A 16,282-nucleotide genomic window follows, 5' to 3' on the forward strand; every position below is an offset into this window, starting at 1 on the left:
TCGCCTTGGGCAAGGGCGTCTGCCAATAAATAAATAAAGAATAATAATAATATTTCAAACAGCAGTCATGCTCAGAAAAGTTAACTGCATTTCTACTTTCATTCAGCTGGAGAATTGAGAAACAGAAAAAAAATCAATGACGAGAGTGATGAACACAAACGCCCTAATGTGTTCCTATATTATTCTGCACAATTACATTTTTATTATGCAGTGTAATGATGATAACTGGCAGGTACAGGGGATTGAAAATGACAGTGATTGAAAATTAATCCAATGAAGTGACACATGATCTTCAACAGCTGGCCTGGACTGCATGAAGCCGATAAAAAAATAAAAATAAATAGCTCGTCTTGATATTTGGGGCTTAACGCAATGCACCATGATGCTCCCTGAAAAAATAAAAAGCGAATCTAATTAGCTCCGTGAATCAGATACTTGTGTGCTTTCCAACCCATTAGTAACTTTGTAAATAGCTGTGATGATCTTGAAGTGGATAAAATAGATTCTGTCTGAAGCAACTTAGAAATATCCAGCATTCAGCCCTTCTTTGTGAGTTTCTTTTGTGTAGAAGATTATTGTTTGTTAAAGAAGACAGTTATATAAACAAAAATCACAAAGTTCAAATAAATGAAAAATAAAACAAATGCTTAATTATAATGTACAGATAAGAAGTATACTCTTTATTTTACTGATTTCCATTTCTCCATTCAGGAGGCACTCATAAAAAATAAGGTGGAGGTTTGACACTGGTCCATGTTCGGGGTGATAAGTAATCTTGGAACTGTTTTTATTTTTACATCGAAATGGAATGCTGTATTTACTCAAAGTTAATAGAAAATCTTCAAATGTGCAAGAGTTCATTTTTTCATCGGCAGATCTAACATAGTAGATATTACTAACTCAGCACCTGTAATACTTAATCTCTGATAAATATTAGATGGCATATGGTGTAAACCTCCCTTAAGAACATCTGCAAGTTCAGCAAGAGATCTCTCTCTGATGACTCTGGCCCTCGGCTGGTGTTCCTAAACAACCTGTTGTTTTCCTGCATGCCAAGGTGATATTTCATTTGAGTGGATCCTAGCTGTCAGAAATATTGCTCACCTTATACCCCCATAAGGCACCCAATAGCCATCCTTCTTGAGTGTTAGTGAGCTATTTCGTTGCAGCATTTTCACTTAAGCATAATTTCCGTGTCTGCTACAGAACTGCATAGAATTCAGTTGGGAAGGCTGTATGATAATGAAGCCCAAGGTATTAAAATTCATTCAGAATTTATTTCAGAAAGCGATCACTGAATATTTTAACTATATTTTGCTAGTTATCATTAGTTTATTACCTTTTAGTGATTAAGCATGCTGGTGTTTTCTGTGGGGATTTAGCTGATTTAACTCCAAGCATCCTTCACCATTTTTTTTTTTTTTTTTTTTTTTAAAGAAGTGCGTCTTACCAGGCAGGAGCACTTGCCTCTTCAATTTTTTCGAAGGGCATAAATTCGGATCTTAACTATCCCTGTCAAGCCAGGATCTGAAAGATGGGCTGGTTCTCGCCATATCGATTGCACATGGCGGGGGGTGCTTTCCTCTCTGATGATGTTAGTGAGTGCCCTTCGGGGAGAAAAGGAAATGATCATGAATCCTTGAAGCCGAGAACACAGTTGTCGGGCTGTTATTCTGCTGCAGACACAGCACAGATGCTGGCGAATCTGCAGTTCTACTGGGGATGTGATTAAAATCCAGATTTGATTCTGTAATGTTTGAGCACCAGCATGCATCTGATGATCATGGGTAGAGCAAGATGGTTACCAGGCCCTGTTATTATATGGAGCCGGAATGACATTAATGTCAAAAGGTAATGGCACTTTCCTAAGAAAAATAACAAAGAACAACATATGCAATTACTACACAACATGTTGACCTACACTGTGCTGTTCTTTTCCTTTATTTAACTAAGTTCCTGTGTCAAACAGTAATCCTCACTATTGCTCAACAGTCGTTTCAAAGAATGAATAATGGGTTATCATGGAAGGAACACCTAAATACAGTATTAATGATACTGGTAGTTGGTAGGTGGGCTGACAAAAATTAGTTTTTAAATATTTCATGAAGGAAGGAGCTAAAGGTATATTTTATCTAGCATTGCATTTCAGTATTGCTTTAATCCACAGATTGGAATGTACCAAAAGTGTTCTATTGATTACTGCTTCTACTTTTTTGCTTTCTTAGAAATTATAACATTTTCTAATTTTATTTTGACATTGTTGTTCACTTTCCAGAATACTGTTGTATGCAACTCTGTTACTACTGGAATAAAAACTGTTTTCTTTCTCTCTTTCAGGTATTCCCAATAATCTTGGTCCAGTTAGTAAGTAAAACAAAAAACAGAACAAAGTCTGCTAGAAGCTTTGCTTTGCCCTAAAGTATTTAAAGTCCACTTGGTGTTCAATATTCATTTCTGATTGATATTTACATTCTGCTTCCAACACATTACAGGAAGTGATCATAGGTAATTTAATTAGAAGAATCCTTAATTGTTTCATTTCCTGGTTTTGAAAGGATCAGCGATGGTTGCCAGTCATAGTATGTAGAGTACTTAATAATTCAGATCATTTTCAGTTGGAAGGAACCAATCAGCCATTATATGGAAAACAAGCACAGTGCTGTTTGCTTTTTGATATTAATTAATTAATTATTCACCTTTTCTTTGATATAAAATGCCATGTTATGCCATGCTGCTCATATTTGATACAGTTTATATATACACACTATATGGTTCATTGTCATTTATTTATTTATTCTTATTAAGGGCAAGACATGTCCAGCAGTAAACTGTTGGAAAGGTTGTTAAAATATAAATGACACCGTAAAGCCAGGTATTATCTTCTCCAGACAGTTTCCCCTGGAGCTCTGAGCTGTCTAGGGTCACACCAGGCAAATGGATTAATAAAACACTGAGCTACAGATGTGTTGATTGTGTCAAAGTGTATTTAAAACTTTAAAGTCAATCTGAAAATTAATCAAAGCTTCCTGCTCCATTTGAAATAAGCAAACACATTTTCCTCACTCGCTAATAATGGATTGCTTGCAGAATTATATAAGACTGTTTTTAGGAAAGATGATATAGCATTTTGGTTTTGTTGGGGACAATTTGGAGATTATGTGACCATTCTTACAAAGTTTGAAATTATTATAATCACTTAATCCACTTATTATACTTCTCTCACTTAACTTTACATAAGGATGTCTGGGTGTTAGAGCAAGTTAATTGACTGTCAGTCCATGACATTGAACTTGCCCTGCTTTATGCATATTAGGCATCAAATCTGTTTCAGACCAACCACAACACAAGGTGGTCTCGCAATGAATCTGCAAACCTTAGTGTGCCCACAGGCTGAACTACTCTCTAAACTGTTAAACATATGCTGCCTTAACAGCAGGCTGGAAGGTAGGTTTGAAGATGTATTGGTTGCATCTATTTCTATCTGTTATTTACTGCAGCTGAATGTCTTAAATCATGAGCACATACCTCATATTTACATTAAATTAATTAAATAATACACTGTAATTGTGCCAGATGTTGTCAGGGGACTGAAGCCAAGCTGAACCACTTCACGGACTTAACAAATGCCTTAACCACGGTGCTTTTAAGGTGCTCATTAATTACCCTTGAATTGTCAAGTCCGTGTTGTTCCTAAAAAAAGGATTTTATAGGCTAGATATCAAGGTGGTTTATTATTAGTTTTATTCTTTTAATTAAATAGGAAGTTCCCTTTCATCACACATACATATTTAGACTATTCCCCATCAGGGAATTGAAAGAACATAACTGAGAATAATCTCATTTAAAAATACCACTTGACACGGATTTACATAAATATAACAAGGAGGAAATTGGGTGACTTGTCATGGAACACAAAAGAAGGAGAAATATTATGACAGAAATGAGTACTGGATTAAGTGGATCTTTACAATCAGTGCTGTTTGTTGTCAATGTTGTTTTACGTGCATGGACTGCATTATAATTGTGCTGCATGTTCCTCATCCACACCTCAAACACCATCCTTCACATTCAGCACTTCTTTTCATTAACAGATGTTTGCCTTTGAATTCTTAATGGGGAGACTCGAAACGGACGTCCGTCTAGGCCGGACCGAAAGGATGCATTGTGGGGGAGAGGGGGCTCCCTTGTTGTTGATGCTGGAAGGTCACGAGGCCTGTGACTGAAAACATTTGTTTTGAATCATTTGACCTCAACCAGCTTCAACAACTCCAGGGAAAGGAGCTCGAAGGAAAAATAAAACATTAACAGCTAAAGGTATTTTAAGAAAAAGACTCTACTAAAGGTACATTGCAGGACTAAGTAGAATGTCCTTAAAGACAGCAAAGTGATACTAATACCAGATTAAAATACTGGAAAAAAGAGTATGCTTTATTATAGTGTTCTTTTAATGTAATTTCATTCTCTATTGACTTTTTACAGTTCTATCTGATGTTTAATAAGCCAGGTAGAATTGCCTAATGCAGCCATTAAGACACAATTAGTATTACAATTGAATGTTGCTTGTTGCTGTTAAAGCATATTCTCAGCCTACCCAAAAACGTTATGGCAACATTGCTATAAAACGAACGCATAATTTGAGGCTGTGGGAACACAATCATTAATCAGCTTGGAGGGAAATGAATGGAGAAAACAAACAAAAAATATGATCTTTTGAACTCTTTTGTGACTTTTCCAAATGCCGTGTTTTTATACTTGAATGTGTGCTTAATGGACAAAGCGCTGTATTTCAAGTAACTTAATTGGTTAACTGAGCATACCACTCCTTACATTTTTCCTGTAGTCATAGTGCTATCATGTGTGTCCTTTCTATTTGCCTTTAGCTCTTTATGTTACATTCATTCCTTTCTCCCTTAACTGAGATTCCCATTAAGGCTGTTGCTGTTGTATTACTTGATATCATATGACAATGGCAGTGATCAAAGTACCTTTTTTAAATAACACTACTGGAGCTTGAACTGAGAACTAAAGAGCCGCACACTTAGTCCCAGTCTTTGGAACATATGACTTGAATAGCTATTTGGAGATTAAACGAAATGAGTTTAATTACTTTGTGCATAGTACTGCATAGGATTAAACTGGAATATTTTGTATACAGAGTTATTTTCACACTTGTATAGGATTCTCAAATGCTAAAGGCTAACTTAAATTATGTAGAGCATCTGTCTTAATTTAATCTGCTCAGGATTTTATTTAGTTTCCTAATAATCTCTGGAGTAAGTCATACATAAAATATATGCTTATAGGCAGACAACTCTGAAAAAGCAGAAAAATGACCAAGAACAGGCCAGTGTTAAATCTTTACTTTGGCCCTGTTAAAGACTTGCAAAGTCTGTGACATAGATTTCTCCGCATTATTCGAACACTTCAGAAATATGGTAGATATGTTTAATATTTATTACTTTAAACAAGCTTGTGTGCCACGATTAAAATGTAATCCCAGATACAATAAACACTGAAGTTGAAGGAGCCGAGACTGGGCTTTGAGGAGGGTGGGGGGGTGGGGCTGCGACACTTTATCAGGATTTAACGCTGCCTCTGCTTTACATGACATTGAGAATATTCCATCTCCAGCTACTTAGCACTGCTATTTCCGACCAAAGGAAATAAAGAATTGTATGTAATTATGAGGTTATGCAATAAATTAACATTCATTCTATTTAATACTCACTCGATTAAAATAAAATGATATTTTCAATCAAGAAATATCCTGCAATGAAATACAGGTTTCATCTGCAAATTTCTGACATTAAAAAGACAAAACCACAATGTTTTTGTTTTAATGTATCTATTTATTTTAGTCTAATATAATTGATACTCTCAAATCTATTACATTTTAGTAAGTAAGCAGTCAGTTGAGCACCACTCTCATACAGTAAATTGTTGGTTAATGATTACCTCAGTAAATTAACCATGAAACTGCAAAATTACATACAATATGTCCAAGTCTGTTAAACTGTTTTTGCGATGCATCAATTGCTCGATTCCGCCAGGCTTGGCAGTCACATGTTGTGCAAGTGCATTATGGGTAATCCAGTCGAGAGATGTCTGCAGTTGTCTTTGTCCACTAGTTTATTTGACATCCAAAAAGTATGATGTAGTCGGTGCTATTAATAACTCCTCATTTCTCCTGATGCATGCAGTTCGGCCGAGTGTTTCGTCTCTAGGGGTTGCTAACCGAAATCAAGGTAGGATTTCTGACACAATATAATAAAGTCCTGGTGCAAAACCACTCTAATTAATTTGTCATTAGAATATCAAAACAACAAACGACTTAGTATGTATGAGCTTTTAAATGTTCTATATGTATATATTCCAGAATCAATTTGAGTTAATGAGATTTGTTTTCCAGGTGAAAATTGTAATTTCCCCCTGTTTTTAAATGTACTATAACTGGGCAAAATATTTTATACAGCAGGGCATCTCAGTACATTTAAAAAACATTTTTATATTACTCTTTCATTTCATTCCTACATAATACACTATACAATGGTTTCTCACACAAACGAGCAAGTATAGATTTACTCCCATTTATCAGGATATTAGAGGAACAATTCCACAGATTTGAGTAGCCTTTGAGTATCCCCTCCATTTTAATTAGGCTTGATACTTGTAAGGATTCTCAATTCTATCATCCTCTCATGGAAAAGAAAGGATGTGGGGGGTTTATGTAGATTGATTTCAGGCAATCTCCAGCTAATCCCTTGTGCAGATGTGCCGGGCAAACATCTTGCAACTGCCCTTTATTTTCGTTGTTCCAGTCATGTTAGTTTCTTCCTACAGAAAAGATTCCAGGAACCAAAAACAACCACAATATAAATATGTATTTACAGCGAAGCACAGGATCGCACCATCATTTTCCCATATGTTATTAAGGGAATAGTTGAAAGCAAAATTGTTCCAGTGTTTTTTGAACCTGTATTACATGGTTCTGTGAACAACGGGAAGAGTCCCACAGGGCTTTATGGACACTAGTTCTAAAGGAGGTTATTACATTAGGACACAGAGTGCGAGATGAGAGCTCTTCTCGTCCTTTGTAGGATTTCTCTCCAAGACATTAAAAGGAAGCAACATTATCAATCACTGAAATGGGTGATGTCTACTAATGAATATGAGAGATACATGAACAATTCTAAACAATGTAGGAATGCAGTAAGCAGACACTGGTCAGCTATATTGTAGAAATACTGCAGAGAGAGGATTTGTGGGAAAAACATTGGCTACTTGTTTCCAGTGTGAATGTGTAATGCAGATAATCACATTTTAACCGAATTAATCAGTTTAGTAATTGGTAGCAATTAACTTTGTTTCTTTAGCTGCAACAAATGTAACAATAACTGTGACAATTACAATATTCAAATACAATACTTCTTAACATTGGTTAACATTTGGGCATTTTCTAGTTATATTGTTGTATATCAATTTTGACTTTGCATACATTTATTCATAGACACATTTGAACATCATTCTCTTGATCTAGAAACATATCACATTTCTAAGTATTAACATTTATTGAAACATCATTATATATATATATATATATATATATATATATATATATATTTTTTTTTTATAACGATACACATAAATTAATTTACACATGTGCATATTGTATATTTTCATGGCCATTAAATTGTGGACGAAAAATAAAAGCTGTTACATGTAACTTGCTTTATAGAGAATTACTAGCTTATGTGTTTCCCACAATCTCATATAGACCAACTATATTTGAATGCTTTACTTATTAGTAATTGACCTCACTAGTAATGTCCTGCAGACGCCAGATTTGCTGTGTGTATATGTGTGTGTGTATGTATATATAGAGGGAAATCCACAGGAATGAATTGTGAATTACTGTGTAGTTAGGCATAGGAGCAGACAGGTGGAGATATGGGAAGATGGGTTTTCTACTGGAGGTGCAAAGCTGAAGTGGTGTAGACAAAGTCTAAAAGGGGTGCTGGGAAAACAAATTGTGTTCCTTATCTTAGTACTTACAAATACACTTATTTTCAGCTAGTTTCAATACTTAAATACCCTAATATGGGAAAAGTGCCCCACCGGCTTGTACAGAGCAATCGGATAGACAGGTGTTTTATGTTTGAACACTCATTTTGATGCTGAAAGTATACAGGCATTCCCAAGGTCACTGACTCAGACCAATACATGCCCATGTCTTTATCTGTGAGTGAAATCAACTATCATCTCAGCGTGAAAGCTTTAATGCAACATGAGAACCAGACGTACAAGAAAGCCCAGAGGTTCTTACCGTCTAGAATTCCACAGTTCCGGGCTTCTCAACGTTTTTTCTTCTTTTTTTTCTTTTTTTTAACTTTCAAGATTAATTAAATAACGGAAAGACTAAACAACAGGAATAGGAACTTGCACAAGCCGAGGAAAACAGAATTGTTATGTTACCATCGCCAATATAATGATCCACCTTCTGCTACCTGCATTTTTCTTTTGCTTTTACAAATACCATTTGTTTATAACATGAAAGGAATTTTAAAACATGTTGAAAGTTTGCTTAATGACAGGGACACACTTTATAGGGGTTACCAGGCTAAGTACCATTACAAAATAGGTACAGAAATTCCTTTGGAAGGTAATTTCTGACAGAGCAAAGGATCTTACTGTTCCAAACTCTACCAGAAAATTAGTCAAGTTTTGCTGTAATAATATACATGGATGGAAATAACTCACGTATTATATGTTTTTGAGCATGATACATAGCAAAAAAAATCCATCACAAGTAGCATGAAAGTCAAAACATGCTAAGAAAATGTGTTTGGATCATCCGAAAATTGATTTTTCAGCTCTGGCATGCACATCTTGTTTGAATGCTTCCTATAAACGTAGAGCGTAATCCAATATCATCCAAGCTTCTATTTTTCAGGGATGGAAATATTGTTACACGCAAGCCGGTTAACATCTGATTGCTATCCTTGACCAATACACATTTTCTTCTTCACAATTTAAAGTATCAAGGCCTAATTTTCCCTGTTTAATGGAGACATTTATCTTTTTTTGTTTGTTTTAACTTATCTAGTTGCTCCACAAGTTGCTTTGTCAACTGTCCCTTCTGTTCAAGTTGCAAACAGCAAGAGAGGTAGGAATTCTAAGATTCATACAGTGCTCCCCTGTGTTAGTTTGTGTTGTGAGAGCTTGCACACTGTATGAATCTAGAATGATCGTGAAGTGTATGTGGTACCCGCCAGGCACGTAACTTAACCTTCCCCATTGAACTACTAATAAACAACGTTACGTATATTGGCAACACTTTACAATGATGGCCACTGATTTGTAATTAATTAATTAATTAATTAATTCCATAGGAATAACAAATGCCACATGTACTTTCACTGAGGTCCATTGATGTTGATCGCATGTATAAACCCTTACCCCAAACCTATGCTGTAACCCTATTTGTAACCCTGATCCTAGCCTTGTTATTCGTGTGATTAACAGCAGAACTCAGGTGATGTACATCAGGTATTCATGTGTTGTTCCTGTGGTATTCAATTCAGTAAGGATTGGTGCACGTTATTAGAGAGTGTGACCCATATATTACATAAACCATGAAAGGAGGAATATTCTTTTCTCTTACTTGTGAAACTACATATTTAGTTCCAATCAAGGAAAGAGCAGTTAGGAAAATACACATCAATCACATTTAAAATACATCTATACTAATCACAGTATCAACATTGCCCATGGTTGCATTTAGTTTATTTTATTAAAGCATAAGTGTTCAATGTCTCTACACCGTGAAAGTGTAATACATGTATAGATGCAACAAACAATATGGAAGTATATGGTCCCTTTTTTAGATTAGGGGCAGTACATACTATGTTTTTTCATAGTCTCAAAGTTTCAGTACCTTTTATTAGGTTTTCTCTAGCAGGGCAAAACTATTTCTGTACTGTCCACATAAATGCTTTTTTGTAATGTGTAATTTACTTGTTTTGTCCCATAAATTAAAGGGTTTATGGTTTCTATTGAATCACGTCATTTGACTCCAGTATTCTAACTGTATTTGCTTTTATGTCTAGAAATGAAAACCCACCATGTTTTCATCCCTCATATTCATATTATATCCCTCAGGAATCTGTGTATTTTAAACTGAATAATATAGAAAGAGATCAATCTTGCCAATCAATTGCATTTAGCCCTTTATAGCAACAGTTATGTGCAATCAAAACCGAATAATAATACAAACATATAAATCCAGCTGGTTACAGGATGTTTATGCATTTAACAGTTTTGGTGAGTAGCAAATGCAAATGTAGATGAATTATTTACTTTTTTTTGGTGACCAAATGTTTTTATTGAAGGAAATCCTCACCACAACGGTATAAAAAGCAACAGTAACTAAGTCACATACATGTTATATTACACAAGAACAAATCCTACCATCAAGTTCCTAAACTGTGAGTACATGGAAGTGAGCCATTCAAGATTGTGTGACAGCATTATACATTTGAAAAGTGTAGTATTGTGCGGCATTAGTTTATATCTATAACCTGAGGTTTAAAGAAATATTGCATCACCCTTATTCGGGAAAGAAAATATCACCGGTAAAATGTTTAAAGATCAGATAATCTGGGGCTGTATTTCCAACCACAGAGTGGGTCACCTACACATTTTCATAGAGGTGTGCTTTCTCTACTACCAAACATAATTCAAAGTGATGCAATAATTATGTTCATCAAGCCACCAGTAGATGTTTTTATGAGAATGAGGTGGAAGAATTGTTTTTCGTTTTTTCTTCCTTGATCAACCTCTCGTGATTGTTCCTACAGTGTTCCCATGTTGATACCCGCTTTCCACAGTAACTGAATCTCTTTTACACCGGGCCAGTGTAGCCCAACTGTCTGCCATACAATTCCTGTAATTATTCTCCCAAGTAGCCAATAAATGTTTTATAGAGTCCATTATTACTACAGATGACAATGTCAATTATATATTGAATTATAGGAACTCTTCTGCATCATTATCAGAGGTAATGTGTGTGTAAGATCGATAGATGGAGAGATAGATAGATAGATAGATAGAGAGAGAGATATTAACAAATGCCTTACAGTATAGTGTAGTAGAATATGAGTCTGTACACACTGAAGTGAATGACAAAGATGGTTGTGCAATGAAATGCCTTTTCGGCACCATCTCCTGCACATGTATCCTGCAAATTTAAAAGTTCCAGCTCCGTGTACTCCATTTTCATATCATTTGAATTCTAAAAATCAGTCTTGCAATATCTAAAACATATATATATATATATATATATTAGATGTAAGTTTCAAATTGCATGGTATATTTATGCCTGCCAAGGTCGAAAAAATACATCCTTTAATTGTTTGAACTTCTCTCATGCTGCAGTTTCATACAGCCCTGCTTTTGTACTGTTCTGGACCCCCCATCCATTTTTTATGTACTCGAAGCCAATGCTTTTAACAACATGCCGTTCATAAGACCAAGCTGATTTGACATGTAATACTGCTGTCTGTATCTGTGCCAACATGCAGCCATTGCCGTGCTCATTTCCCATCCTAATTACGCATGTGAAATGCTCTCTGACTGCTGCTGTATACATTCTGTTCTACATTATATACATTACGTATACATTATTTCTGTTCTCCCTTGCAAGACTGTGAATGCTTCGGCCACTCCAACCGGTGCAGTTACATCGAGCTGCTAAACACGGTCATTTGCGTGAGCTGTAAACACAACACTAGAGGGCAGCACTGTCAGTTATGCAAGCTCGGCTACTACAGAAACGCTACAGCAGAGTTGGACGATGAAAATGTGTGCATAGGTCAGTTTGATTATAATACGTATCGCAGCTTCTGTCCTCCAGCGCATTCGTCTGACAGCTGTATGGTTAATCTGCCACTGTTTCATGTTCTGCTATCTGATCTTCAGTTTTCCTGTTGCTGTGCCAAAAGAAGCTTTTTCTTTCTCTCTCTACAGACCTTATACACTAAAAGATTATTTATTATCATTTTTTAATTGGTTCCTCACTGAAGACAATGAAAAAGTGAAGTAAGACCTGACAGTGAATAATCTCAATTTCACAGTCTCGGAGTTTCTTACTTTTTCTAAGTCATAAATATTCTGTCGTTCATTTTCTGAAAGTGCATTCAAATATCCCATCATGTTCATATCCACCTATATATAAATGGGAATGGAAATAAATGCTGTCAGAAATGAAAATAAATGCATTGTGAACTGGTCAAACATCATACCCTTTGATTGTTACCATTTAGATATACTTTTATATGATTTTAATTTATTTTTATATATATATATATATATATATATATATATATATATATATATATATATATATAAACTTGAAGGATATTTATCTGATATTACAATGATAAGACTATGATATTTAGAAAAAATATATAGGGCCGATTTCACAGGTGGACATGGACTACCCCATGTTAGGTCCCAGTCTAGTGCTAATCAAGGTCTGCGAAACCATCCAACAATGTAAACCTCTGTATATAACAGCATATATATACATAAGATATCATTACATGTATGCAGTTTATCATGCAGAATGAAAACAAGGTCATGCCAAATACACTCCCAGAGATTGCAGGTTTTGCCACCAAGCGGCACCATGTATGCTATGTGATATCACCTCTAGAATTGTTGCCTTTCTACTGTAAACGATCCTGCCAACCTGCCAGACATGTCAGGTTGCCTGCCGAGATAACGGCAAACAGTTTCTCTTCAAGGCAGAAAAACACTTATGGCAGCTTTCTGTGGTAGTAAATGAACACACATGCCCCACTGGCAGCATCTTCAGACTCCGAGACTGTATTCTGCGTGGCACCTTGTGTGTATACCTCCATAGGATTTTAAACGTGTTAGAGATTATTTAAATTACTATATGATTCAATATAGATATAGTTGTAGATATAGCTTGGCGATTCATGCACCAGAAGCTCCATCTCTACTGGACTGGGCAGCACCTTCAGGGCATTTGTGTGCCATGCCATTGGCACAGCTCCCAGCATGGATTTGGACTCATCTTAAATTCCATGGGTTCTATATACCTTAGCTTATTATCTTATTATATCTTGTATATATAATATACTTTTGAATTTCAGAGATGGGTGCCGGTTCTGGGCTGGAATATAAATAGAATAATCGTTCCAAAGAAAACAGAGGTTTATGATATGTTGTGCATTCTTAACCTGTAATTATAGTAGTTGTAGTAGGATAAATAGGAGCACGAGTTAAACACTTTGTCAAGGTAATTGGCTCTGTATGCTTTTTTCAATACATCTCTCAATGATACTAAACTTAACACAATGTTTTCCAACAGCCGCTGATTATTGCTGAACCTAACATAACGTTTTCTTGTGTGGTTCTGTTTATTGTTTTTGCAGACCTGCCATTGTCTGCAGTGAGTTACACGTAAAAGTAAAGTAATGGGTCTGATGTCATTCGTTCATTGTCATATTCCATTTTTTTATTTATCCTTTTTTTTTTTTAAGTAAAACTACAGTAAAGTATTACATGAAAATCTTATTGTCAGAATTCTTAAAAAAGCATGTTTAATGTAAAATATATTTCTCATTGTAAAATTGGTTCAAAAACCTGTATATATTTTTACTGTCAAGTTTTGTGTACTTATGTGACAGTATACGGAAATAAATATGACATTAAACACACAGCGTTAAAATATTGCCTTTATAGGAAGTTTTATATATATATATATTTAAAATATATAATTGCACATATATACAGTTAGTTATATCAGTTTAATGTATGCTGTTTACTGTGATAAATGAAGTCGTAGACATTCAGGAAACATAAGGAGTTTTATTTTTAAAAATGTATCATGAATTCAAGAAGGATTTGACAAGCATGGAAAAAATACCTCAGATTTTATTAAACCAAAAGGTAAGAACAGCATTTTAAATAGGGCAAACCCTTACACTGACAGAGTAAATGATGTAGTAGTTAACCTGTCCCACAGAAAAAGAAATCATTCATGTCCTATTTTCTCCACTCATTCATCTTGGTTTACCTGCTGTTTTGTTGTTTCTGTCTCATACAATCTGATCTAGCGTGTTTAATAAGTTTCAAAACATTTGAGCTGATGGTAAGATGGTATCCAAATGCTGTAGCAATCATATAGATGCGCCGTACACATCCCTGTCAACAAGAAAACCAAATTAAGAAGAGTGTGGTCTTTATCATATATTGGGAGGCTTAATCTTTATAAGCATAGCCGTTAACTGGTACCCTGATGCATCTGAGACATACAAACACTGGCTATAAATGAACCCATGAGTACAGAGGCAACAGAATGTCCTTTGTTGGTTTTGCCAGCTGAGGCTTAACTGTCGTCTCGCCTGAATAAAAATCCAGAGCTATCAGAGCTCAGAGGGAACATGCTTCATACATCAATCAGGCAGCAACGTTGGGGAGAAATGGTTATTCCCAGGTCTTAGGGAGCGTTTGTTTTAACTGTTAACTAAATGTTTAAGCATTGGACTGATGTTACAACCAATATTGACCCAGCTGAGGTTTGGTTATACCGATTTTATTATTATTAGTTTATATTTCACTGAATATATAGAACGATTATCAAAATTCTTCTGAACATTAGAAATAAATCATGTCTGAACTTTAACCCGGTACAAACAGAGCTAAAGGTCTTCTGTGGCTCTTATCCATTGACCAAAAGCACAGTTTTTATTTGTGTTAATGCAGAACAATATTATTTGTAACTACACACATTTACAATTTAATAATTGCTGAAATAATTAATTATCTACCAGCTGTTCTCATCAACTGTTGAGAAACATGAGGCCCATACAATTTTAAACCAGATTCTCTGAAATTTGACACATTTGTGTTATGAATATTACATTTACAAATGTGCTTTTTCAGTTGTAGTTCACATATCATTCTCCCCCAATGCTCTGAAACACACACTTTAATTTAGAATTAACAACATAATTGCTTCCCGTAGTTTTTATATTATATTTGCATATAAAAATTGGCCTCGACGAGTCTGATTAATGTAGCAGTGCCCAAAGAAAATGTTACTGTAATGGTCCTATAAACATAATCAGGCATGATGGCTGAATTAATTTCATAATGAGAAAAAGACAGAAGACCTAATTGTGTTATATATATGTTGAGGCATGTTTTTTTATGTACTGTGCATAATATGAAAGGTTCATCTATCATGTTTAGTAAGGAAACCTACAATAATGCAATTTGGATACCATCTTTAGGAAGTGTTAACATTTTGTTCTGTTTCCATATAGTCTTAAAGATATCTGTCTTCTTATCCAATAATGAAGAATACTATGGTCTGGTACATTTTGAATTTGTTAAAATAAATACATTTAAAACAGATTTTCTTTGACCTGTATGATTTTACCATTTCTAAAAAAAAAAAAAAAAAAAAAAAAAAGATGCATACTAAATGTATCCACTTTAAATGGATACATTTCTTTCCATTTTCCAAAGTGCATCTCATTACCTTTCAAATTGTAGTGTTTCTGCGTTAATGTGGTTGATTATTTTCTAATTTAATCTCCACAAACCAGAAAACTAAATTCTATAATAAGAAAACAGATGAGCTTCTTTAGGATCGCAAGACATTATTTATAAAAGCTGTGCAATCACTAACCCATAAACTAGTCTCCAGTGTGTATGTGTATGTGTCTTGTTTCTACAGACTGTAATTGTAATCCCTTTGGCTCAGACAGTGATCGCTGTAATGGCACAGGATTTTGTAAATGTAAGGAGGGAACAACAGGGGCTAAATGCGATGAATGTCTGCCGGGATATATATGGGACAATGGCTGCGAATGTAAGTAAAACCCTCTCGAGCAGCCTTTCTCCTGCACTTTTTTTGCTGCCAGTTACTAGCATGAGCTCCTAAATGCCTGTAAATAGCAGAAAAGACCAAGAGCACAATGATAATTTCAAAATAAGTGCTAACACCAGCTTTAAATGCTAACTTTGTGTTCTTGATTTACTGTTCTCCATGATAAAATTATTCAGTACTTTCTGACTGAATTTATTAGAGCTTTAATTTGCTCTCTTCAGCAGTGGCAGTTTTTCCTGCATGATTTTGGATTATCAGAGTCATTTTATGCACTGGCTTAGTTTAATACCAAAGAATAAAACTTAAAACACATTCTTGTAGCATGTCCTAGCATGTCCGAAAGCATGTCCTAGCTTT

The 16,282-nt window shown here is 35.0% G+C and overlaps 1 protein-coding gene across 5 annotated transcripts in view; it reads left to right on the plus strand.

Moving 5' to 3' along the window:
* Positions 1-16,282, plus strand: part of ntng1a (netrin g1a) — a 101,744-nt gene that overhangs the window by 76,434 nt on the left and 9,028 nt on the right. For 2 of the 5 annotated variants that reach the window (XM_066692158.1, XM_066692157.1), the window contains exons 5-7: positions 2,338-2,364; positions 11,702-11,869; positions 15,773-15,907. In XM_066692158.1, the coding sequence (XP_066548255.1) occupies positions 2,338-2,364; positions 11,702-11,869; positions 15,773-15,907 (330 nt within the window). Of the gene's footprint in view, positions 1-2,337; positions 2,365-6,200; positions 6,246-9,103; positions 9,164-11,701; positions 11,870-15,772; positions 15,908-16,282 lie in introns of all 5 variants that reach the window. The other 3 variants (XM_066692161.1, XM_066692159.1, XM_066692160.1) reach the window with 3 other exon arrangements.

This window comes from Amia ocellicauda, chromosome 19 (genome assembly GCF_036373705.1).
Source record: "Amia ocellicauda isolate fAmiCal2 chromosome 19, fAmiCal2.hap1, whole genome shotgun sequence".
Classification (NCBI taxonomy): Eukaryota; Metazoa; Chordata; class Actinopteri; order Amiiformes; family Amiidae; genus Amia; species Amia ocellicauda.